The following is a 25758-nucleotide window of genomic DNA, read 5'->3' on the forward strand; positions in this document are numbered from 1 at the left end:
TTAAAAAAATGTAAAATTTCTTCTCTCCTCACCCCTCCAAATCCTTTCTACATTAACAATCTATCTCTTGATTACTGATGGATAATCTAAACCTAAATAATGCATGCATAAAGATTCAGGTCCTATATTGACTAACTATGTTTTCAAAATAGATAATTCATCTACTGTGTGCACATTTTTAACCTCAAAATAAAGCTCTAGTTATCCAACAGTTGTCTTTCACAGAGCCTGACAAAACCACCACATAACATAATTTGATTGACTTCCTTTAAGATACAATTCTTCATGAAACTCATTAAAGCACAACATATGTTTTTATAAATATATATTTAATAGCTTGTTTAGCAATTAAATTTGGCAATTTAGCAAAAAACTCCAAACACTTACAATTCTACCTATAACACCAGATTGTGCTTCTACTACCCCATGCCATTTCAATCCAATAATGTGGCACACTCTTAACATACATTCAGATGCTGTGGAAAACATCCTTATTCTTAGGAGTTTGTAATCAAACGCACAACACCAATTGTCTCTCAAAATATGCACCTACAGTCCATAAAAATGTAAAATTCAACTAAAGGTTTGAAGTCATTTTTGAAAGCAGGCCCTCTTACTCATGGATTATGGAAGCTTTTCAATGGTCAGACAAGAAACAAAGCTTTGATCCTAAACTACTTTGCATAATATTATTTACTCTTTTTAAATCCTTGTATCCCTACTTCCCTGCCTCCCACCCATCATGACTTGCAAAGTATCAGGAGGAAAAGCGGCCAATTCTTTTCATAGCAGAGCCAAACTTAATTCCACTCTGAAGTGCCTGGCACAAGTTCCTCTACAGATCCAGCTTAAAAAAAGACAGTCTGCATTATGTGCATAGATTTCAGACACCATTTATCAAATGAAACAGCAATTATATATTATAGGTAGATTTGCCTCATATTAGTGTGTGTAGGAAAATGTCACAGACCTAAATTTTTGCTGTTTTATTTAAAATCTGTCACAGAATTTTGTCAAAGGGAAAGTCCTCTCTGACCAATCTGTGCTTGGTGCATGACATGGCGTAATTACAGAGCACCGAGGATTGCACTGGCAGATTTCATCAAATGGTTTTTTCTCCTACCTTATATGTATCAAATATTCTGCACAAATAGGCACACACTATAGCCTTTATATAGTATGTGTGTGTGAATTTTTTTTTCTTGGGTTTTTTTGGTGATTTTTGGGTTTTGCATTCCAGGCAAAAAGATGAAGGAATAACAATGTTCAAACCCACACCTTTATTGTAAGCATTAATGAATCTCTACTGAAAAGAGCTAGAGCTGTTCACAAAACCCCCTGCCTTCTTTGTGCTCCCCACACAAACACACATACAGTCACTGCTTTCTTCATACAAGAGAAGAAAAACAGTGAACTTCCATGTCACTTTCTTGATTTCATAAAACACACTCAGACTTTCCAACACTGAGTCAGCTATCTGCATGTCATTCCTGCTTATTGATACAGCACTAAGGGAAACATCCCTTCCTCTGTGAAAAAAATCACAATGAAACAAAGTAAAATTATCTTGGCAGAAGTCCCAGAATTAAAAAAAAGTAACTTTTTTGATCTGATGAAACACATACCAAACTGCAGCAAATTCGAGCCCTCTCTCTCAATGCAACCTTACAGCTAACACAGAGAAACAGAAAAGAAAGTACTGACAGGTTTTCAAAGGTTCTAAAAAGAATGATAATTCCAAATAGTCTAAATGGCAGCACAGTGACAAAGGTTCTGTAATAGACCTTGTTATTGCAAACAGCTTGTATTTGGGGTTTTTTTTGCCTCTTTTGCTCAAACTTCTTAAATCCTGGTATTTAGCTTTGCTCATCCTTCTACAGTTCTGTCTATCCATATAGCCCCTCTGACTTCTTTGCCCACTCAAAATTGAGATACCACCAAAATTAAAGTGCGTTAGAGCATCTATATTTTGACATTTATTCTCTGTTATCACAAACGCTGCTGAAAATCATGGCAAAAGCTACTTATTTTAAAAGGTGGACTATCACACCCTAAAATCATTACCATCAAACAGAAGAAGGCAAGAGAGACTGTACTGTTTTCTACTTTCTACCATATTCCTAGAAATATATTAAAGCCTGTGAGAAAGTCCAAAGTCCGTAATAGTTGCTGCTGGAAGGACAAAACTTACTGTTCAGTACATTCTCCAGTTTTTGCGTCATGGATCCTTCTACTTTTTCCGTTCCATCGGCTTCCAGTTTTTGATGGATTGCTGGAATAAAGTGTCTAGTTAAAATGCAGAACATTTTAATAGGTGGGAATAGATTACATCAAAGTGACACTTTTAAACATTTTTAAAATTAAAAATAAAGTGTTATTTTTCTTGTTGGACATAAATACAAACATGCTTCATGGCAGCAGAGTCTATTGGAGGACTGGGCATAGAGCCAGACATTGCAGAACTTTAACCATTACTTTGACACAGATTTCCTGTACCTTCTCAAACAAGACAGTAATGCTCAAGAAAAAAAAAGTGGAGAGCATAATCCCAATTAGCTATCTTGTAGTACAGGTGTTAATTCAAATTAGTATTTTGAAAAGTAACTATCATTTAAGCACAAAATACTTTTGCTTTGTAAGGCAAAGTTTTTATACTGATCTCAAAGAGGAATTACCAATAAAGGTTAGAGAGTCATGGGGAATGTGGATGACCCCATCAAGTACTAGAATATTCCCCCACCAGTTGTTTTCATCTGTAAGAAGATACACTCTCAAAACACGCAATTTAAGAGTATCTTGTAGCAACACACTGCATTAACCATTACACAGAAGCATTGCAATACTTTTGCTCAAAACAATGTGCAGAGGGGAATTTGCTTTGTTTTTGTGAAGATGCTATTTTTTTCCTGTCCTAACATGCCAAAAGCCCCAATTCTTGTTTCCAGATGGTATAACTAATGGATGTGGAAATGCATAGTATCAGCATTAATTTGCTGTTTCATTATGATTTCTCTTTCAGGAAGGGAAAGATTTACCAGCATAGCCTGACTACACTATACAACTCTGGAAATACGAACAGTGAATGGAGTATAGATACTCCTTCCCTCTTCTTCTCTCTTCAGTACAACCTGCACAGATCAGTGTTTCCTTTTTTTTTTTTTTTTAAAGGTAGTATTCCTGCATATATGCATACAGCATATATAAAACAATTATTTAAAAATATTCTTTTCCTTTAACATTTTTCATCTGTAGTAAGGCAGCCCTATTGCCTCAGTCCTACCCTAAGCAGTGAGAGAGGGTGGCTATTCGGAAACAGGATGGCCCTTGATAGTCTCCAGCCTCCTTCAGAGGAGGAATGTTCACCGGGGTAGGGGGGCAGGGCAGTGCAGGGCAGGGCCACAACGGTATGCGTGAGATTTTTTTTTTAAAAAAGGGAGAAAAAAATTTCATTATTCTCAAACATCTAAATTTGACCCTTTAATCCCTTGATCCTACGCAAAGAATTTCAGGAAGCTTTGCTTTCTTGAAAATGCAAAGGCACCTCTTCATTTTTGTTATTAAGATCATTAGAGGAAAAAAAAAATCTAGATTTAGGACACCATATTTCTTAAGACAATCAACACAAATGAAGTGAACTAAAACTAACAGATTCTGGCATATTTTAAGGAACAGAGGTCTATCTTAAAAGATGGTGTGTTGTTAATTGTGGCACATATTTTATATATGATATGTACACCACTTACCTACAAGAATACCACTACCATTTTATAACAAAAAAATTAAAGGTTCTAATGATATTATAATATTATTCCACTTATATACATCAGTTCCAGTCAGGGGCAGCCAATTACTGTACTGTAATTAATGTTACATACTGAAAGGCAAGTTCATCAGAACAGCAACCACAACATAAACAGTTTAAAATCAAATGTTGCAAATGCTATTGGAACCACATGAAAGTATAATAATTTTAATTTACAATTTAGAAATCAGTCTATGAAGCATATTTTTGAAAGATACTTTCTAAATGGATGTGGATAAAAAACTAAGTTATATATTGCCTCAGAAATTTTTAAAATTTAGTATTTTGGAACCATCTATTACATATCATTAATTGCTGACCAATTAAATATAAAGTTACTCCTGAAGGGGACACACCTAAATTTCCAAAACGGAACTGTAGCATCTAAACCTCTATTAAAGCGCATATATTGGCAACAAAAGGTAAAACATGATGAAGACTTCCTTTAATGTACAGAACAAGAAGTTTTGAAAGAACATGATTTACCATGCTAGCACTTTCAAAAATGTCAAGTCATGAACTGTAGGTTTTTTATTCTGAAGGCAGCTTTAGAAATTGTATCATGATCATTAACCAGTTCCTGAAAGTTTTAAAACACATCATCTTCAAAGTTCTCTTTATCATCCCCTTTAGGTAAGAATATACAATAGCAATACTATTCCCTCCTTTTCCTTTTAGAGGATGGAAAATAAACGCTACCAGTGTGAAAAATGTTGAAGTTAGTGGCTTAGCATAAAGTATTTGAAATTCTTAGTTTGAAAATAGTGGTGTTGAAATTATCCCATTAAGCCAATTCATAGGTGTGCTCAGACAGAGAAGATGATGTCAATGGGGCAAAAAATAGAAATAAAACAAGGTATTAAGTTCCAGAAAGGTGGAAGGCACTGTGGAGTACTGATAAAGGCATATTAAACATGTGTAACTGGTAGCATAAACCAAAAGATATTTTGGGACCACTGCCTGAAATAAGATATTTTAGGACAAACTGAAAAAGCGTAGACCTACCTAAATTACTTTGTGTACAGACAATAGGATTTGCTATATTTCCTTCTACATGTTTAATGTGCTACTTACTTTGTGTACTGAAGCTATTTTTACACCTATTCAGATTTAGCAGTAAGTACATTCATATGTATACCAAAGCTGAGTTACAAAAAAAAGTTTTACGTTTTCATGGTGTAAAATGTTATGAAAAATGCTTTATCAGAAAGTCTAAGTTTACTTTCTTTGTATCAACTGGTTTTCAAAAAGCTGAGTACCTGTCCCTTCCATGGGGACCAGACAAAAAGTCTCTGAGTTAGAAGTTTAGATAAGCAAAACCTTATGCAGTCAAGAAAAATATCTGTAGACCTAATCTGATTGGAAGGAATCTAGAGACACTCAAGTTACTCTTTTATCTTAGAGTACTAACCCCATGTAACAGTGAGATGGTGCTGTCTGGGACAATCCCCCTCCTCTTGCACCAACATGATTTCTTTTGCTGGATCTAGCAATCACACAGCTGCAGGGCAGCTGTAGTGAGATGATTTGCTGGAAAACTCACTCAGTAGGAGACTTTATTGATCAGTGAGCTTGTCTAAACCTTACCCCAGCTACACCACTACAATATAAAGGGAAGAGGAAGGAGCACATGGCCAAGGGCAGGTGGAAAGCCAGCCTACACCTCTCACATTAGCCAGCAGTTAAGATAACCTTCATATGCAACTTCATACCCTCAACTCCTCACTAGCTGCAGTAAGAGCAGCAAGGAGAAAATTTTAAGTCTTTGAAGGCCTGAAGTAAGGGATGGACAGGACTTTCTTGAATTGCCAGTTACCCTGGATATAGCTGATACAAACTATAAAAGTTGGAACAGCAGCTGGAAAGCTAGGAGAGCCTGTTTACCATTCTGAGGAGCTTTACTGTAAGAAGCACACAATAAAGATGAGGAGAAGCTAGGTCTAGATGCTTCAACTAAGGTCAGAAAGTTAACTGTATTTGGTATCATCTTTGCCAGTAAGTGTTCATGTTTCTCAGCTAAATCAGAATATTTAAAGGCTTGCAAACTTCAGAACTGCAGTGAGATACTAGCTATTAACAGTGAAAAGATTTAAATTTAGAGCTCACAGTCTCTAAACAGTGACTAAGTACTTCAGAACTTGTTACTTTTGGTCAAAACACATGCAAAGTTCAATCTGGCCAATAAGCCACAGTACTGGCCTTTTAGTAAAATAAACTGCAATTAAATCATTGCTGCTTGTGTTGCAAACAATTTTACTTAATCTAAGGAAGGATATGCTTTTCGTTTTGGCAATAATTTTCTAGTTGGCCATAAATTTAACAAATTACACCACACTTGCCAGGATCATGCAGTTTTTGACTTGCAAAATTCATTCTTGATTTACTCAGACATTTTTAAAACATATTTTGAGATAGGCAGGCATCAAGAGTGGTATTCTCAAAACTTCCTCAGTCTAACTCAGCTCAAAGCAACATAGATGCAAGTTTTCTACCATTTTTCTACCGTTTTCTACCATCTACATAGCTAGAAATGCATTTGGTATATCTGAAGATCTTGAAATATGTTTTTTAAAAAAAAGCACCTGAAATGAATCAAATCCTTTTAGTCAGATGCAGAAAATAAGAGGGGGAAAAAAACATACAAAAAAGAAAAGACTGACTCAAAGTATTTCTGAAGATCTAATGTGGTAACTATAAAGAACTTGGCACCAAAACACATTAATGTAGGGATGAAGGACACATGTTAACATGCTGCCAGGATTCACGCCAATGCATGAATAAAAATGCGTTTGGTTTCCTTTATTGAAAGATTAATGATTTTTTGTAATTTGAACATAACATAAGGTGGCTATTGTGGAGGACAGCACCCCTATGTAGGGTAAAAAAACCTCTTCTGAATAGATTCAATAGGAGTGCGTAGCTCTATATAATGAGCAAAACAATAAAGACAGCATGTTATGAACAGAGCTAGTAATACATTACAGTATGAAAACTTAAAAATCCTGAAGTTTGTGTACTATGGCCATTAGTCAATACTGCTAAGTTTGTTTTGGTTTGGTTTCTTTTCCTCTCGATATTTTTATAAATCGCATGGCAAACTTGGCTTTATTTTGGTAAACATTGCAAAAATTACAAAATATTGAAGTAAATGTAGTATTTCCTTTAATTGCCTTTTTGTGTTTTGTTTCTCAGGCATTTACTGTTTCAAGTTTGTTTAACCAACACAATGGCAAAAATCAAAGAAAATTAACAGACTTAAAATGTTACCAAAAAAAAAAAAAATCAAAGCACAGTGCAAGGAGAGGAAATTTTAAGGAAATAAGAGACCAAAAGTTGTAGTCTAACAACACATAGCAAGTGTGATATTTCTAGGCAAGTATCTCAGAAATAGACAGGAAAACACAGATTAATATTCTGCTTAAATATAAATTCCGCTAAAAATTCTGGGACTGGACCCAGGCCTTTGCCAAGTTACTGCAGAATTTTAGAGTATGGGAAATGCTAGTCTTTTTTTACCAACACTGTGCTAACCTTCTAGAACTATGAAAGCTAATGGTAGAAATAAAAGCAGCTTTTAAATGTTGCATGTACTTTGTAAGTGGTATGGAAAACAAAATGGAATGATGTAACATGAAATTAAGCTGATTTTATGGCTTGTAGGTCAAGTCTGGCTCAAATTTAATCGTAGGTAATATTTTGGACACTTGTAATCAACTGCAGTGTTTGCTATTTGAAATCTGCAATTGTAAAATTAATCTTCTTTCTTTTTGATGCTGTACTATTTTTCAAGTGTAAACAAAAAAATTAACATACCTGAAAAACACAAATTCATAAAACATGACAGCCACACAGTAGCTAAAAGCTGCCATGACTGCATACCTTTGGAGAAATTCTGCTAGTAATTCACTTACCTATCTCAAACAATTACTAATTTAAAAGCTCTATGAGCAGTCAGCATAAAACTAGGTACAGGCTTGGGCACAGGATTTTCACTATGGACTGGACAACTGCTGTTTCACACTTTTTCAGATTAGACCATCTCTTGCTTGAGACAAAAAACACCCCCTGAGACAATACTATGCTAAAACCTGCATGAAAGGAAAGTTTGAGTCTTTTATCAGTCACAATCATGTAACGTTTGCATTTTTAGAGTTGCATTAAGATAATAATTGGTCTGCTACAGAACTTCATTGTAGGCATTGCATGAAGAAGCAGCATCCACCTGAGACTCAACTACCTACCACCACTTAGATACTTAACTGGAGCTCCTTTGTCAGGTCATCTCTCAGCATACGTTGCTCATTGCAATGACCCCCTTATTATCTAGCACTGCAAGATCAGAACACAAGTTTTCAACAAGCAAATTTAAATCAGCATGCCTATTTTTTTCATTTTACATACATGAGAAGGCCCACAAATGTAAAGACAAAATATGTAGCAATAATAGTGCAATTGCTTCTCATTCAGCTCTTGTTTGTAAGTGTAGCACAAAGATAACTCAAGCCTTCAGACATGAGCACCCACTTCGAAAGCTAGACAGTGAGCTTAGAACACATCAGCTATTGCTTCATGACTACTTGGAGGCACGATCTTAATTCTTAAACTGAAATAATCTAACTTGCATCTACTGTGAGGCACATACATGCATGTAAACTGTTACTCTGAAGTGACTGATATGCTGTTAGATACATGTCCAACACATGCAGCATCTCAGTTTATCCTTGTCAGCTTGTTTCCATGGCCCTGTTCTTTCTTAACCTCTATGAATTACCATATTCAGAATTACTAGCTATAATAGCAGGCTGTTTTACCCTGCAAACACTATATTCTATCACTTGAAGCAGGATGAGGAAGATAACATTAATAGACGCACCACACAGAGCACTCAGAGCTATTCTAGTCATTTCAAGTCAGCTGCATAACACTTAGGTAGTAATCATATGTTTGAATTTGATCTACCCAAATCCATATGTTTAATAAAAATTCATACTATTTGGGAAAATGTATGAGTCCAGAGTAAAGCAAAAATGTGAATCAGATATGTTACAAAACAGGAATGTGACAACAGCAAAACCTGGTGTAACAGTCTGATGCTGTACTACCCAGCAAAGAGAGTCACAGACTAGCATTTCATTGGACAAATAGACAAAAAGACAAAAGAGTGAACTAAGAGCTAGCTATGTAAAATCACTTTAAAATAAGTCAGTCTAGCGTGCAAACAGATTCACTAATGAAAAATTGGCTGTATATACTCTCTTTAAATTCAAACATGACATAACTCCTCAAAAACCAGAAACAAAGGGACAGATATGACAGACACGCATCAGTTTTTTTCAATTTTCTCAAATTCCCAGTCTGACTCAGAGTTTAATATAGATCCAGTGGTTTCTTTTGTTTTAGTTTCAGAGAAAATTAATTTAACAGACATAATGGCAACAGAATCTGCTTATTCATACTGAATCAGATCCTAGATCACTGACGTGCTGATCCTAGAATGGGCTCTAGGGGATGAAGTGTAAAAATATTCTATAGGAAGGAAAAAGAAACCAACCACCCCAAAAACCAGGCATTGACCAGATATAGGATCATTTCAGCCAGGTAGACATTATCCTAGCTTATGTATTAAGTAAGGTATTACACAAAAGGCCACCTACAGTCCAAGTTCCCCATCATACTGGCATTCCCACAGGCCACACATTTGAACAGGAGTAGAAAGGGAAAACAAGGAATACTGCTGTAATAGCCAGCAGCGCTTCTTTTGTATAGATTTTTTACTGAAAATCATGTAAAATGTGTTCGCAGTTGTACTGCACAAGAAGAATTGTTGCCATGGCCAAATAGAGCGTCAAATCTAAATCTCAATTTTGTTCAACATGTATTTCAAGGACAACACAGCATCTTCTTTACTTGCCAGTATAGATGTCATGCTTGCATATTTTTGTATGATTGAGCAACTGAATTGGTCATTTTCCTATTTTTTTTCTTTCACTTAAATAAAAAGAAACTCTGCAGCCTAAGGCTCTTTGTAAAGAGCACTTCTGGAAAAGTATATTCAAAGTAAATTAATGTACTAACTTTCCAGAGAATTCTGTGCAGGACATGACTTGCTCATGACAATAAAACATGACTTGTCTACAAGCATATAAACAGCATCCTTTTTAGAAATGCTCCTTTCTAGTTTGCAATTAGAATTATGGGAAATACATCAGCTGAACTCCCTGTTGTTGACAAGTGGGTCAAGTCGAGGTGAGCGCAGTTCCCCTCAGCTCAGTTTACAGCTCCCTTCAGCTGATGAAACAAACTTCCTGTTGAACATCTCTGCAGCAAAGTCACTGTCAAACTGTCAGCCAAGCTAACGGGCAGAGAGACACGAGGATCTGATAAGACAATTCTATTTTCCAATAAATTAAAGCAAACAATCAAGGGTTCTGGTTTATTTGATCTCTTATTTTCTTAGTAAATAGTTTCTAAATCACAAAATACAATAAACATCTCAGGATAGCTTTTTTCGGTTTTCATTGCTTACCTGTGAAAATATTAATACTCATTTAAATGTATGATAGTCTGATAGCACACTTAAGATCAGACTTATCTTACTGGTCCCAACTAATGAGAAAAGCTGCACCATAATCAGGAATTCAGGGTTTCCCAGATCAAGTTAATATATTTGACACAAACACTGTTAAACATGTATGAGTTTAAAAAGCTGGTATAAACAGATGTGCAAATAGATGAATATGAAGTACTTGGTAAAGCAAGCGTTATACCTCTTAAAGCGAGCCTCCTACAAAAAGTAACATCCTATATCAATTTAGGGAGACCCAAGAGAACTAACTCTGCTCTACACTACCAACAACAGAATGGACCTGCAGTTTATAAAGCATAACCATTGGGGTTGGGAAACGTGTTCTAGGATATCTGAAGGGCAAAACTGAGAGCTTAAGTTTTTGCCCATCAACAAAAATGTATCTTCAGCAAATGCATTTGATTTTAGAAATCTTCACAAAGGGAGTAAAAACAAAAATCCAAACCAAAATGAAGCACCTCAGGAAATTTTAGTCGTATTGGAAGACAGATTAGATGTATTCAATAATGATCTTCCTTTGACTCATTTTTCATTGGTGACATTTGTATGCTCAAGACCAAATAATGAAAGTTTGCAGAACCAAGGCTATGTCCCTAAGAGTTTGTGCTGAAACAATCTTTCAGCTTTCAAATATAAACTATTCTTCATGTGGCTTTGTTTAAATGTATACAAATTCTAGTTACACCTTTCTAAAGGAGAAAGTAAGACACACAAATTCACCCTTACATGTGTAAGGGCAGAAAAGTGCCATTATATCACCTTGTACAAACACTGTATAGCCAGAGTATAATAAGATTTCTAATGTAATGTTCTTCTGTTAAAGAACTTGAATTTCATAATTGCATGCCTAAGAATTAATGGGGTGTGTGTTTGGGGTTTTTTTGTTTGGTTTTGTTCTTTGGTGGGTTTGTTTGTTTTTAATTTTGCATCTCAGTGCTAATAATGCTTACACTTAATTCTTGTAATCTTTCCTCAGAGAAAACTGTAGTGATCAAATGTTCTGGAGAAGAGCTTTGACATCTGGCAGGCAGGCTGGATGATGGCAAAGATACCCTCTTTCTTACTACTACTGGAAGCCTCTCCGTATCCAACTTAGCTGTTGATTGTACCTATTGCAGGTTCAGGTCTTTCAAAAGTTAGGCAATTTTTCCAGCTACACTCCCTCAAAAATATTCTACATAAGGCGGAAGAAAGGGCAAATAACCAGTTCTGCATTGCAAACCTGAAATTCATATGCAATAAGGTTTTTTTTGACTGAAAAGAATCAAAACCACTTCTGCATGTGCATTTAATGGGAAATTTCAACAGAGAAATGTGTATTAAAATGCTACAGAAGACAGCTGTGACCTGCACTGCATCCTCATTAAGAATGGTTTCAGAACTAAAAAGTAAATATTGTATTGATAAATCCTTTGAACTCTAGTGTTAGAGCTTTGCATTTGTAAGAGATTAAGATTTCAAGTCTAATTTTCTTCTACAACAGCATTGAGGCCATTCATTCTTAGTACTACTTTAGTTCACTGTTTATAACATCACAAGGTACAACTCTGCTTCCTTTTGAGCACTTAAGGGGGATCACTGTGAGGAAGACAAAACCAAGCCATTTTGGTTACAGATGAAAAGTGGCACCAAGAACCACATGAGTCGTCCCCAAATTTTGAGTTCATAATTTATCTAAAGGACTGCACTGATAAACTCTAATTTCAGGTAAAGTAACACACTGGTACAGATAAGAGGTGCAAAAGAATATTACAGCTATTATATTTTTTTAAAATTGAGAAGAGAATAGTTCGTGAAATAAATTAGTTTGCTTTCCCTATCATTATTTTATTAATATTTTTTACATTTCTACTACCTCTCCAACCTCTTCATTTATCAGGAAATCACTCTCCAAAGGCAAGAAGCCTACACTTTAATAGATGGGACAGGAGAAAAAACTACTCAGTTGTGGTCAGTCCTTCTAAAACTTCACAACATTTATGGTTTGCATTAGCTTTCTGTAAATCCTACTAAGTCTTTGCTGGTCCAAAAAATAATCTTATGAGATAACACATATATCCACCAGTACTACTTTTTATCCACAGCAGTAACTGTTTGGAAACAGAACTCTGAATCTTTTATAGTATTATACTCTATACACAAAGCTGATTTGGCTGTGAAAAAGCCACATTTCAATATTTGTTCAGGATTATTTAGCATTTTAAACTACTTAAGAAAAATTAGGATTTCAACATTTTCAAAATATTTAAGACTTACAAAGAAACAGCTTATTATTTTTTGTAGCATTTAATAAAAATTCAGCTTAAAAAAAGTTAAAGAATGTCAAATACTGATTCTTCTTCATGTCTTTTCCTACAGCAACCACCACATTCTTTAGTATTTCCACTGAACCTGTTAATACTTCCCTTCTGTTACTGAACCTATCTACATTTAGGCCAAAGTTTTCCAAAACTGAGCAGTAATAGGTCAGTTCTGGGTGGAGTAATAAAGATTTTTAGGAGTTAAGATTCTTCACAGGAAAAATCTTCAGATGTCTCAAGAAGAGGTCTTCCTTACCAAAGCACATATGTTTGCACCTGTGGAAAAAGTTCTCTTAAAAATTTCAAAATTAGGCAGGTGGCCAAAAGCTATCAACCAGTTTTGAAAATGCTGTCATCTGAAGGGCAGATCACAGGTTAATCTGCCTGGGGCAGTAATACAGGCGGACCACCAGCTAAGACAGCACTACCTTCCCTTTTCCCTGACACATGGAAGTGGCTATCAGACAGTGAGTGGCCTGCAAGAGGGTCAAAAGAAGATTGGTACTTCCCCAAAGCAGTGTTCCTAAAGCCAGCAAAATTGTTAGCTTAGCTGAGGCTATGAGTAGATACAAGTTTTCTTACTTCATAGTACCCATAACACAGGATGAATGATCAGGAGGGATAATCCTGCAATATACAGTAACTATGAAGAACAGTATAATGGTAAATGTCAAACCTATTGGGGATGGCCCAGCACTGTCACTTTCTTATCCAGCACAGTCCCCAACTACACAGGATGGTGGCAGTCCACAATGAGCTTTTACCTGAGAAACATTTTATGCTTTAAGAGTGTGTGTGTATGTGTGTATATATATATAAAATAAATATAAAGATATATATAAAAACGTCACCTGACAACTGAGCTAAACCCACTAGCGCGTTGCACTTTCCCTATGGCAAGCAGAACATAAAGGCCATCTGATTTCCCAGGTCAGAGTGTACCGAATATTCATATAAATATTACAGTCTGATTATGGGATAAGGCATTATAAAAACAAGTTTCTATGTTGCTACAGTTTGTAAGTCATCTTAACGTTATCTTCAGTTTAACATTTCCTCTCTTTTCTGGATTTGTGGTCTAAGCAGTTTCATCAAATGCCTCCAATTCCTTTAAGATATATTTGGTGTCATCTTTTGCAAATATATCACAACAATCAGCTAGCCAGTCCCAACTTGTGACCAACACAATACAGATTTTGTGCTCATTATACACTTTTAGAAGAGACTGTGAAGAAAACCAATCTTTTTAATATTGAATTAAACCATACATGCAGATATTGTCTTTTCTTTTAGAATGTATTTAATAAGTGCAAAGCATCTTTACCTGACAGAGCATCTTGTGCTTCAAAAAATGTGCTGAGACCTCCTTTCACATAAGCTAAACTCCCTTCATTTTTCTTATTGGCTTGTTTCTTCAAATTCACGACAGCCGTTTTGAGCTGATCAAAACTGAAAACAAACAAGAAAACCCCCATGACATTCAAACAATGAATAAAGGTCAGTTAATGAATAAACAGAAGAAACTACTTGGAAAATAAAGCCAGCTACTTTTGCAACAACTATTGAGGACTGAGTAATTGCTAACGAGTGTGCTTCTCAATAATGTCAATTTACTCTTAGTCCAAAGAGGGCTCCTATCACTTATGGTGGAACAGACTTCTTTATAATACAAATTAGTCAAGACATTTCCTCTAAACATGAAATATTAGTCTTCATTAACTGTTTGTACTACATTAAATAGATGATAGTACAATTCACTACACTTAGTACACCAGATTAACTACCGGGATGTTAGAAGGCTGTAATAATGGTATTTGTTTAACTCTGGAGCTTAGTTCACAACCCTTTTTCACTTTCAGTTTCTGAAATCCTTCAATATTTTTATGTTGGTTTGGACATACAGTTCGGAATTTAACAGAGTATTAGTGCAAAAATAAAGCTGAACAGATTTCTGCTTTATGAAAGTATGTCTTTTATACATAGTCTACAGAATTGTTTTTGAAAGACACTTCATAGGGGCATATTAATTGACAACTCATCATTTTTGTTTGTATGGTGGATTTCTTTTTGTCTTAGTTTCCTAATATTTCTAGATTATTGCCAGTTTACACTTGATTTCACATTTTTATTTTTTGTAAGCAGCTGCAGTTATTTTAGAAGTCTTATGTCATGACTGATTCTTCATTACTTGCATATCATTTTTCTGTTGATGATGATGAATACCATCTCAGTAGTTAAGCCATTGGACTCATTCTAAAGGCACTATTCACGAACAAGGTCAGAAATACAAATATAACATGACTCTCATCCTTAAAGTCTTTTCTCCTACCTGCAGGCCAGACCCATCTCCCTAATACAAAAGAATCAAACAAAAAACCTACACTGTATCTCAGTGAGGAGAGGGAAACAAAGAAGTCAGGAAATTAAGACATAAGGCAATTTCACCAATAGTCTTTGCCCATTTTAAACAGTGGTAGAAAAAGATATATGAAGAGAACAAACCAAACTTTAGCCCAGGCAGTGAGAAGGCTCTCACCACCTGCTGGGAGACAAAACACACTGGTGCACTTACAGGCATTTTCCTTTTCATACTGACAATGTCACAACATTTTACTTATTTCCTGTTTCCATCTGCTGGACAGAAATCACATTACTCAATAGCTGGCTTGATCTACTTGGGCATACAAGAAGTACTTACCAGCAGCATTTTCAAACTAATAGAAATCTGTAGAGTTCTTTTTTTAAGCACTGTTTCATGTTATCTGATGATCTAATAGTATGTCTAAACAGTTTATTTATATTTGTCAGGATATTGCCAGGAGTAAAAAAAAAAAAAAAAAAAAAATGTTATTTTGATTGCTTAAAATTAATTTCCTTCAAGGAAAAAAACAGACATAAGCTAACCAAAACATCAGTGCACCACAAATTTAGCACTCCCAATACCTGAGGTTATGTAGAGGACAAGAATTAAGCCATTGCTGTGTGTTTCCGGAAAAACAGCACAAATTATATCGGGCAGATAATTATACAATTCCAGAGATTTCTAAGACTACACATTTTGAAGTGGGAAGGAAAAAAAAACAAAACCAAAACCAAACAAGTTTTCCTTCTTTATTAAAAAAGCTATTTATAATTAGATTCAAAACACGACAGGATTCACCCTACCCTTTGAGCCATTCTTCCTGCTGAGTTTTACACAGCTTTTGTACCTTCAACGCTAAGATCTAGACTTTATAAACCAATATAAACTGAATTAATATGCAAAAAACCAGCTTTTATTTAAAACTAAAAATTAATACTTTTCAATCCATTGGACTGAGGGGACCACAACCTGAAACTGTTGACATGCAAAGACACAAATCAATGGAAGCTTTTTTTTTCCAAGAAAGATGAAGTACATAAGCTGCTACTAGATAAAATGTTAAAAATGTTTTTTCTTAATAGGAAGCTTCAAATTTACGTATGAATGGACTCTCAGCTACTGAGTCATTGGCATAGTACAAGTTAAAAAGGGGCCATACCAGCTGGTATGATTATTTAAGTTATTCATAGTACTGATGACCAGAAAAATCAGTGGTTTTACTGACACCTTGTCATAATAGAGATATAAACATTACATTATGCTGTTGTTCATATTCCATGGTAATTCCAATAGTCATATAATCAGTTCTAATAGGTCATTTCATTAATTTTCTGGATCCACAGCATCCTTAAATGTGCCTAAGCCATCTGTGACGGACAGCTGTCAAATCAAATCTCAGCACTCTCCACTGATGGTGATTCTGCAGCTTTCTAAATTACACCATCCCAGGGTTTAAGCAATCCCATATTGTTTAATCTGCGTCTAACCTCAGTATCCCTTGTCACAAACTGAGACAGCTTGTCCTATTCTTGGTAAACCAAGAGCAATTGATGGCTATCCTTGAACTGCCCACTATATATTTCAGAACATGCATTCTACATTAACTTCATTTCTTTTCCAAAAGCACCTAATTCATTCAAGCTGTATACCCACAGATATTTATATACTCCTATTTTTGTGGCTCAACTGTCCTATCTTTCTTAAAGCAGTGGCCAAAACTGGGCAGAGCACTTCAACTGCAGCTTTAATAACATGGCAGAATAACGATCCTGTATCTTACATAACACAACCTTGCTGAAACACCCCAAAAAATGATTTGTACTAGACAGTCAACTGGTATTTATGGCATGTTGCAAACACCAGACTGTCTTCTGTACTACTGTTGCCCAACCCCAGGTGTGTACTCTGCTCTTGCCTTCTTCACACCCCTTAGAGCCTTGCACTCAAGTATTTCACAACTGCTAGAGCCAAGGCTGCCACTGGTTATCACATCCCCTGCCTTGCCTGCAAGAATCGGATTTAGGAAAGCAGCTCCCCTGATTGTCCACCTAGCAGCTACATTAGAAGGCATTCCCAGAACCCTCCACAGCCTCCTAGATTGCTGTCCTTCCTATAAATATCAGGGAGGTTAAAGTCTTGTACAGGAACCAGGGTCTGCTCTCTGGAGACTTCCTCAAGTTGCTTAAGGAAGATTTTGCTCACTTCCTCATCCCACTGTGATGTCACACTTTCCAGCCTCTTGGACAAGTTTTCAACCATGCTGCTACCTGCTCCATAAGAGGGACCATATATTTATTCAAGCTGTTCCTTCATACAAAGGTCAAATTCCTCTCTCTTTTCTGGGTATCTTTCTCAGAAAGTCTCTTCAATACCATCACAGAACACCAGGCACATGAGCTATCCCACTTTATTCCAGCGATAGGCTTGTCTAATCCCACATGTGGAGCTCTGGCTCCTTTTGTTTCCCAGGCGGCATGTGAGTGTGTAAAGGCACTCAAGGTTAGACCCTTCCAACTGGTGGTGTAATTCCCAACAGCATTCTCAACACTATCACTGAACCATACATGTAGCCCTCTGTTCCTTCATTTAACTGCAAGCTATCATCACCATCCCCTGATTTTCCTGATTTAAAGTCCTTGTTACCAAAGTACAAAGATGCTAGCAAAGATGCTCTGGTCCCACTTTTTCAAATTAATTCTATTTCTCACTAGCAGTCCTTGTTCTTTAGTAATGAATCCATGGCTACAGTAGTAAAAAATGCTGTCTTTGAAACCAGTGGTACAGCCATCTATGAACCTATAGGATGTATCCACTACTACCTGAAGCCTTCCCCTTTACCTGTAAATCAGAAAGAATACCTGGACTTCCACATTCTTCACTTTTGTCCCCAGGACTTTGCAATCACTCCTGATCTGTTCTACAACCCTCTTGGCAATGTCACTGGTGCCTGCATGAATGAGCAACACAATGGCAACAGTCCAAGGGCCAAACGTAAAGGAAATTTCTTAAAAACAGCTACATCAAGAGCTGTTTGTTCCTTCTCACCTTATTATCCCCTCAGCTTTTTTAAAAACCTGATGATCCCTGATGTTATCAGATTGTGATAGATAGAATTAATTTTGAATCACTTGTCTTTTAGCTACTTGATTTCAAAAGATGCTGTCACTACATGTGTATTAGGTAATAATGTTCTCTTGCTGTTGTTTTGGCTCTTCATCCTACCTTCACTTTGAGAAAAAATTAAAGTATTTCCCAAGTAGACTTTTGGAGTTCCTAAAAACCAACCCACACCTGCTTCTACCATTAGATAACCACAACATATTGAATAAGTTTGCAAAGTGGCCTTTCCCTTCAAAATACTAATCAGAACACTCAGCTGAAAACAACAAGAAATGCTCATCATCTCCTAAAAATGTCTTCCAGTATTATCCAAACACCAGCAGATAAAAGTTTCAGAACTCAGTTACACATGCAAAAATATATTTATGTAATGCATTCATGTAAGTACATATTATGAACTAGAGTTAAAAATGAAGACGTTAATGGTCAAGATTTTAAGAGATTTACCTCAAAGACCTCACTCACTTGTCCAGCTTCTTTTACTACAGCATTTTCCACAAGAATTAACTAAAAGCTAACTGATACTACTAACAGTTTTAGTCTTTGTCATCTGTTCAGCGAGCTTATCCTGAGCCACTAGTCATGATTTAACACTTGGAGTTTCCACTCATGGCCATGCTGCCTAACTTACTGATTCACAAAGGGCTTTAGCCTGAAGACAACTTCCATCTGACGTGGGGTAGGGAGGGGAGGAGGTCGGGGGGGGAAGAGGCCATAAATTAGGTCTGGTTAAAAATTAAGTTTTCCTCATAACCACATTGAGCAAACTGGTTGATTCAAGTTTCTAGCCAAGCAGAAACACCACAGGCAGCAGAGACTACAGGTCTATTACTGTAAATAACCACCAATGACACATCTATTGCATAATGAAATAACATCAAATGACTTGCATTTAAAACAATTATTTATATGATAGCCACAAACCTTGTTGTTGAATGATTCTCAATCAGGTACCAAGCAGCAGAAAAGTTTTCACTAGTGAAATCAGCACTCATCCCAGGAAACAGTGCCTCTAAATCTTTTTGAGGAAATCTGCCTCTGAAAAGGAATATTCATTTCTCCAGTGAAACATAATTTTGTGAACTGCTTACAATTAAGTGTCACATTAAAAAAAAATAAAATCATGTTCCAACAAGATATAAACTTGTATCTCACCATGAAATTAAATCTGCTATTACAGACATGTAGCATGACTGGGAAAGAAAAGATTTAAATCTACGTAAAACTAACTTTACCATTTTCATTTCACCGTTACAAATAACTGAAATGTTGCCTGTACAAAATGCTTCTAAAGAAAGAGAACTGCTGCCTTCAGAAAATGAGACTAGACAGACTCACCATGATACTACTAATATTCAAATGCAGGACCACTAATGCTGAATGTACTCAAAGTCAACTCTACCTTTTAAACAAGAAAATAAGTATACCAAGCCAAGAAAACAAGAGAGGATATTGTCTATAAACCATGAACCAGTATCTATTTAAAAGAACAGGACATCACCAAGTTAACAGCTTGTAAGCTATCTCACACCATCATTGTCTACTGGTCCATGTGCCGCAGAAGTCCCACAGAAACATAAAGGAAGATACATGGAAAATACCTCCATTATATAAAAACACTGAAAGAAATTCTGAGTTAAAATCATCTTCTTGCAAAACAGAATACACTGATCTGTCCACAGTACACAAAACATAAAAGAAATATGTGCATGTCTTGAGTGAGAAACGGCATGTGTGTTTTTGTTCAGTCTTACAACGTATAAAGATAGCATGCACACTAATTCCTTGCAAAAGCAGATTCTCTAGAACAGTATTTTTGAAACTACAAGTAGCTTCTAAGATACTCATACAGAAAATTTATGCCATTTATTTTAAGCCAGTGAAATAAAATTTTAAAGCACTTTTCGATGAAAACACGATCATCTTCATCCCTCAATCCAGACACACACTTAACACTTTGCCATATTCATTCTACCATGCACTCCCGGTACATCACCAGTTGCACTCACCACTCTATTCTTTACCACCAGCTGCATCCCATTTTCAGAAACTAGTTGTGGCAAACAAGTTTACTTTTGGTCAGCCCAGAACTGGTCAGGCAGTTGGACTTGATTATCATTGTAGGTCCCTTCCAACTGAAATATTCTATTCTAAAATTTTACTATGTCATTTTTGAATCACAACGTCAAACTCAAAAAGTCAAATTCCTCTCTGATGCTCACAAGCTAGGTGAACTCTGCTATACAAAGTACACTGTACACAAATGCAAACCCACCGTACTTTGCATGTGAGATCAAACTTGGGAGGCAGTAGCAATCTAGAGTCAGCTATTGGAATTGCATTTAATACATATGAAAAGCTATTTGAATGAACACAAAAGCAATGATTCGTTAGGTTTTTTCTCCCGTAATCTAAACATGTTTCAAGATAGCTAAAGCTGTTTTTATTACAAAAAGCAAACAGCAGATTAAGTGAAGAAAATCTAAAGGCACGCACAGTAAAAAGTACAGTTATACAGAAACAAGAGATGTTTTCTGTAAGTTTCTATTCATATCCAAATGGCTATTAGCACAAACAGGTACAAAGGATCTACATACATAACGACATGATACAGAAGTCTTTCATCAGTAGCACTTGATTACAGCAGGGGCATGAAACAATACTTTTTAAAAACAAGAAAAAAAAAAATCAAATGAAATGCAAGGAAAAGCGATGACAGATATGAAAAGTAGAGAGACAGGGAAAATAGTGTGAGAAACAAATGTAGCAACTAAAAATGAAGGTCCCAACATTTCTCTGTGTTCAGTGAAAAAGTGATAATGTTTATATAAAAATTTATAAACATAAGTAGTGAGATTCAGGATTATCAGTGACCTTGAATTTCATGAATGCCAGTTAGTGAGCAGAAAAAGCTGATGGATGTAAGGTTTCAATTTATCCTTCCTTTAAAGACATTTTAAGATACCTTATTTTTCAAAGTAGTCAAAAGTGCCCAGTAGGCACATGAATTTGCAGGATAGTACTTCACATGTGATACATAGCATGGCTGTCCAAAAAAGCTTTTTATATTAAAATCCATGCATGGTGGCATCTTTGTGGTCAACTACATTTTTTAATTCTAAAAAAAAATTTCAGTTACTTCAGAAGACACTTAGACCTTCAGTGTAAGCACTACGTAAGTGCATGCACATAATACAGGAGCAGAATTTTGTTCGTGTTTTTCAGAACTTTGATATATTTTCTCAGAAGCCAGAAGAAACAGATATAACACAAAAATCACACACACTGAAGAAATACACCATTATCAGATGCTACTTATTATTGCAAGATTGTAAGACATATGCATGAGCTATACAATTCCTAGGGAAAAAAAAACCCATCTTAGAGAGAGAGAGAGGGAAAGACCAATAATTTAGATAAGGATGAAATAAATTCCTGCAAATGAGTTTTGCCTAGTAGGACATAAATGAAGGGGGGTTTTTCCAGTTTGATGTTTGACTACATTGAGAAGTTACTAGGAGCTTTTTTCCAGCAGATGTATTTGTGCAGAACCATAAATTAGCAATGTGTTTATGGGTGCTTTTATCTGTGCAGACATATTTTAGACATAGTCACAACAGAGTAGAAACATGAATGTGAATGTGTGCGGTATGTTAACAATATGTTACACTCTGTGGTGTAGTATCCTTATTTTTATCGTAAATTTTACCAGTAGTTTTTCCACTAACGGATATGGGGAGCTTGGAATGACTCGCTACAGCTGTCTTCACAACAAGCTGCTCACTAAAAAGTTCAAACTGAAAGCAACCGTATTTCTGAAATGGCTGGCCAGATGAATCTAAAAAGGGACTGACTCCACATACACACAAGCTTGTTTCATTACCTTCCATTAGTGAATTAAATAAATAAGTCCTTGGAAATTGTTCTCATGAAAACTTGCTTACTGTTTACTTACAAACAAGCACATATGTGACTTGAGAAAGTATTTCTGGATTACTTATTTCAACATTATGGGGTGAATATGAATTAGCAGCAAAAGCTGAGATCATGCTGACATGCAATGCAATTGTTGATCACTTTCCTGTTGATTTGTTCATTATACAAGAATCACTTCAGGAAGCAACTCTATTTAATCATTGATTAAAAAACAATCACTGTAAAAGAAACTGGGAACCACAAATTGAATCCAGAAAACCTCAGAAAAAGAAGAGAGACATTTACCATCCTTGACAAACTCTATGTATTTTGTTACCTTTACAATTTCAGCAAAGGTACACATACTGGATTTATACAGTAGTACTTTCTGCCAGGCAGACTATTTTATTTAAAACAGAACCAGATCTGGTACTAGACCTCTTAACATTTTAAAGTAGTCGTATTCATCCACCAGCAACAATTTTAAATATAAAAGTAATTAAGATTTCACACACTGTTTATATTGAGAACTATAATAAAAATAAATTTGGTTTCAAGCCACTATACACTTTCACTTCTCTCAAATGTATTTTGAGTACATCTAATACAGTCATGTAGTATTGGATGTAGTGGTCCTTGCTTCCACGTAAAGGACACGCACATCTACTTTGGATTCAAAACACACAGGGTACAATCAATTTACTTGTGCCACATGTGCCCATCAGTACAAGTTCCTCCCTCTGCTACCCCAAACTTTAGGTTCTGTATAGCCTGATACTCAAGAAATCTAATCCAAGATCACTGCACATATTGGCTCTTACAAATTCTAATACAGAACCTGTGCATATACAGACCATTTATATTCTCCAGAGGTTTAAAATTAGTTGTAACCTCCATGGGTAAGTCATAGCCCCCAGGCAGTCACAACTGAGTAACAGCAACAGAATGAAATGGATACTAATGAACAGAGCCTGACTATGAACACAGTTTAGCAAGTTGTAATTTTTCTGTAAAGATTATTTTGCTCCCAGAGTATCAGAATCTCATAGTATGCTTTTCAGCATACATGACAATATTTGCAGATTAAAGGAAGGTCCCAAAACAGGATACAGCCACCAAAAGGTAACTTGAACCTCAATTCCACAGGAGTTTATAGGTCAAAAGGAGCAACTTTAAATAAACACATATTCTGAATAGCAACCAGCATAAACAAGCTCCAGATAGAGCTGCTGTACATTTCACCCTTCTGTCTGGTACCAGTCAGACTCCTAGAAGCAGGCTTTGTACCAGCTGTACTGTGTTAATAATGCATGCAAGACAACCAGCATAAGGGACACTGGAGTAGACTAAACATGACAAATCAGAAGGTGTTAACAAAGGTCTCTCCAAGAGCAAAAGGACAAGGATGCATTCTGGCAATTGCTCCCTAGTAGCGCTGGGTTTATCAGAAATTTGACAACAAAATGACAACCACATTTGAGAAGTGGCAGAATGTGATAAGAGAAATCTACTAAGACATTATAGGCTGGTAGCTGAACTCATCATCAGCCTTACAAGCAGCGTTACTATATTTTTTTTAACGTCATAAAACTAGGACTATATATTACTATGTATCACATCTCTCTCCCGCAGGTTTCACAATTTTTCTGCATGCATCTCTGTGATAAAAGTTTCCGCAAGCCCATCACATTCAAGGATGAAACTGACTGCATTTCCGAAGAAGCCACTTAAAAATAAATAAATATCAAAGCCTCCAGGAAGTCTTTTCCTATCTCATAGTAGCAAGCTGACGCTTACCATTAGGTGGCAGCGTAAGATCATCTGTTCCCTCCTCCCAGATGAACTGTTTTGGAAGCTGGCGTGGGAAGAGGGAAGCATCTGTATTGAGTGGGTGGATACAGAAGTATGTGGAATGTACTTAGCATGTCAGCATTTGCTTTCATGTACGAGATGGATCCACCATAATGACCTCTGCTACATGCAAAACAACAAACACTATTCAAAAATTTTCTAACCACCGCTAGGTCTGACTGCTGTTGCTGCTTTGCAGAGAATGGATTTTCTTAGTCTGACAGAGTAGGTAGAGGAGGCAGGGAACCTTTAATTAAACAAGGACTTACCGTGCAGGAGTGGCACATTGGAACAAGCAATTAATTCACAAATCTTATGTAGATCTAAATTTTCCACCAACGGATTTCAAGCAGTGCCTTTATTTTATGAAACAGGCATCACATATTCTCTCCCAGAACCATTCAAAATTCTGAACAACGCTATGTTAGTAGGACATAACCTTCCAACCTGCTCTTGCAACGGCTCTAAACTGTGAAAACCAACCCAAGTACTGCAACATTGCTGTTAATGTTAGCATTTTCATACCAAGTTTCCATGTTTCTCAGACTGAGGCGACTACCCTGTATACTACTTTTTCTTCCTGCAAGCTATTTAACTTTCTGTAAGGGTGTCTGACTACATCTGCATAACACCACAGCCAGGAATATTCCTTGGGGAGGAAGGTGGCACAGACCTGCTTTGCACTTAAAGCCAGCATAAAGATGGTGATAGAAAACTAAAGCTCTGTACTGGTCTTTACTCCATTCTGAAAATTAAAAAACTGTAACTCAAAGATTAAATATTTTCAATACATATTTTCTGGTGTGAACAAAATACTTCATAGCATACACACAATATGCACTAATGAAAAAAAAACCTCATCTAATTGGATCAGTTCTGTATTTTAAAAGATGAACAAACAGTTAGCAAGGCAGGAGAATAAATGTGTGCAAATGCTCTTCTACAAATATACTTATGACTTTAAGGATCACCACTGAAACATAATAACCAGCAAGTTCAAGTTTCACTACAATATATATGATTTTATTATTTAGTAACTGAGATTCTTAGTTAGTTGTATGGCACAAGAACAGCAATTAATTCTTGGAAAAATATGAAGAACTTATCAGCCAGAAATTATGTACACTTAATACTTGTTAAACTTGTAGGCTGAAAGATGACTGCTTGCACACTGCATATACATATAACATTTAAAATATCTTGACTATGTAAAAAACAACCAGAAAGATAAGCGTATATCCGTAGTTCTTACTTTGCATCCTTCCAACATTTGAATATGAATATGAAGAGAATTCCAGTGCATATTTTGAGTATATATACACTACTCATACAATATATCTACAGGTGGTATCTTAATAATACAATGTGTTAGACCCACTATCATCTATTTCCCTTAATTCACAGTTCAAATCTTTTGTTCACTTAAATCCCAGTCACTCCCAATTAAACTCCAATCCTAAATCTGAGTCAGAATATTTTTTTGTCCATGTGCTTATCTAATTGTTTAATCAAATACTGTACTAAAGCACTTCTGTTCATTACTTACAAGACCTTTTTTCTAGTATTTTAATATTCCATTTGCAACACCTCAAAAGTATCCACCTGAAGGATGCAAAAGCTACAATTAATTGGACAAAGTAACACAAAGTTTTAAAAAAAACACAACAGGAACTTCTAGAACTAAGCATAACCCATATTAAAAAAAATAATAATTTAAAAATCACAACAGATAGGTGATCTAATTCTTTCCCATGCTGCAGACTGTCTTTTCTGTATAATTTGCTGATGACTGACAACCACTTTCTAGATGAAGGACTTCTTT

The 25758-nt window shown here is 35.9% G+C and overlaps 1 protein-coding gene across 3 annotated transcripts in view; it reads right to left on the reverse strand.

Annotated features, from left to right (window-relative positions):
- Positions 1–25758, reverse strand: part of EXOC2 (exocyst complex component 2) — a 132442-nt gene that overhangs the window by 82961 nt on the left and 23723 nt on the right. For all 3 annotated transcript variants that reach the window (XM_074873226.1, XM_074873237.1, XM_074873246.1), the window contains 3 exons: positions 19095–19208; positions 14013–14137; positions 2192–2272 (listed from right to left, as the gene is read on the reverse strand). In XM_074873226.1, the coding sequence (XP_074729327.1) occupies positions 2192–2272; positions 14013–14137; positions 19095–19208 (320 nt within the window). The remainder of the gene's footprint in view (positions 1–2191; positions 2273–14012; positions 14138–19094; positions 19209–25758) is intronic.

The sequence above is a fragment of the Strix uralensis genome, chromosome 1 (genome assembly GCF_047716275.1).
Source record: "Strix uralensis isolate ZFMK-TIS-50842 chromosome 1, bStrUra1, whole genome shotgun sequence".
Taxonomy (NCBI): Eukaryota; Metazoa; Chordata; class Aves; order Strigiformes; family Strigidae; genus Strix; species Strix uralensis.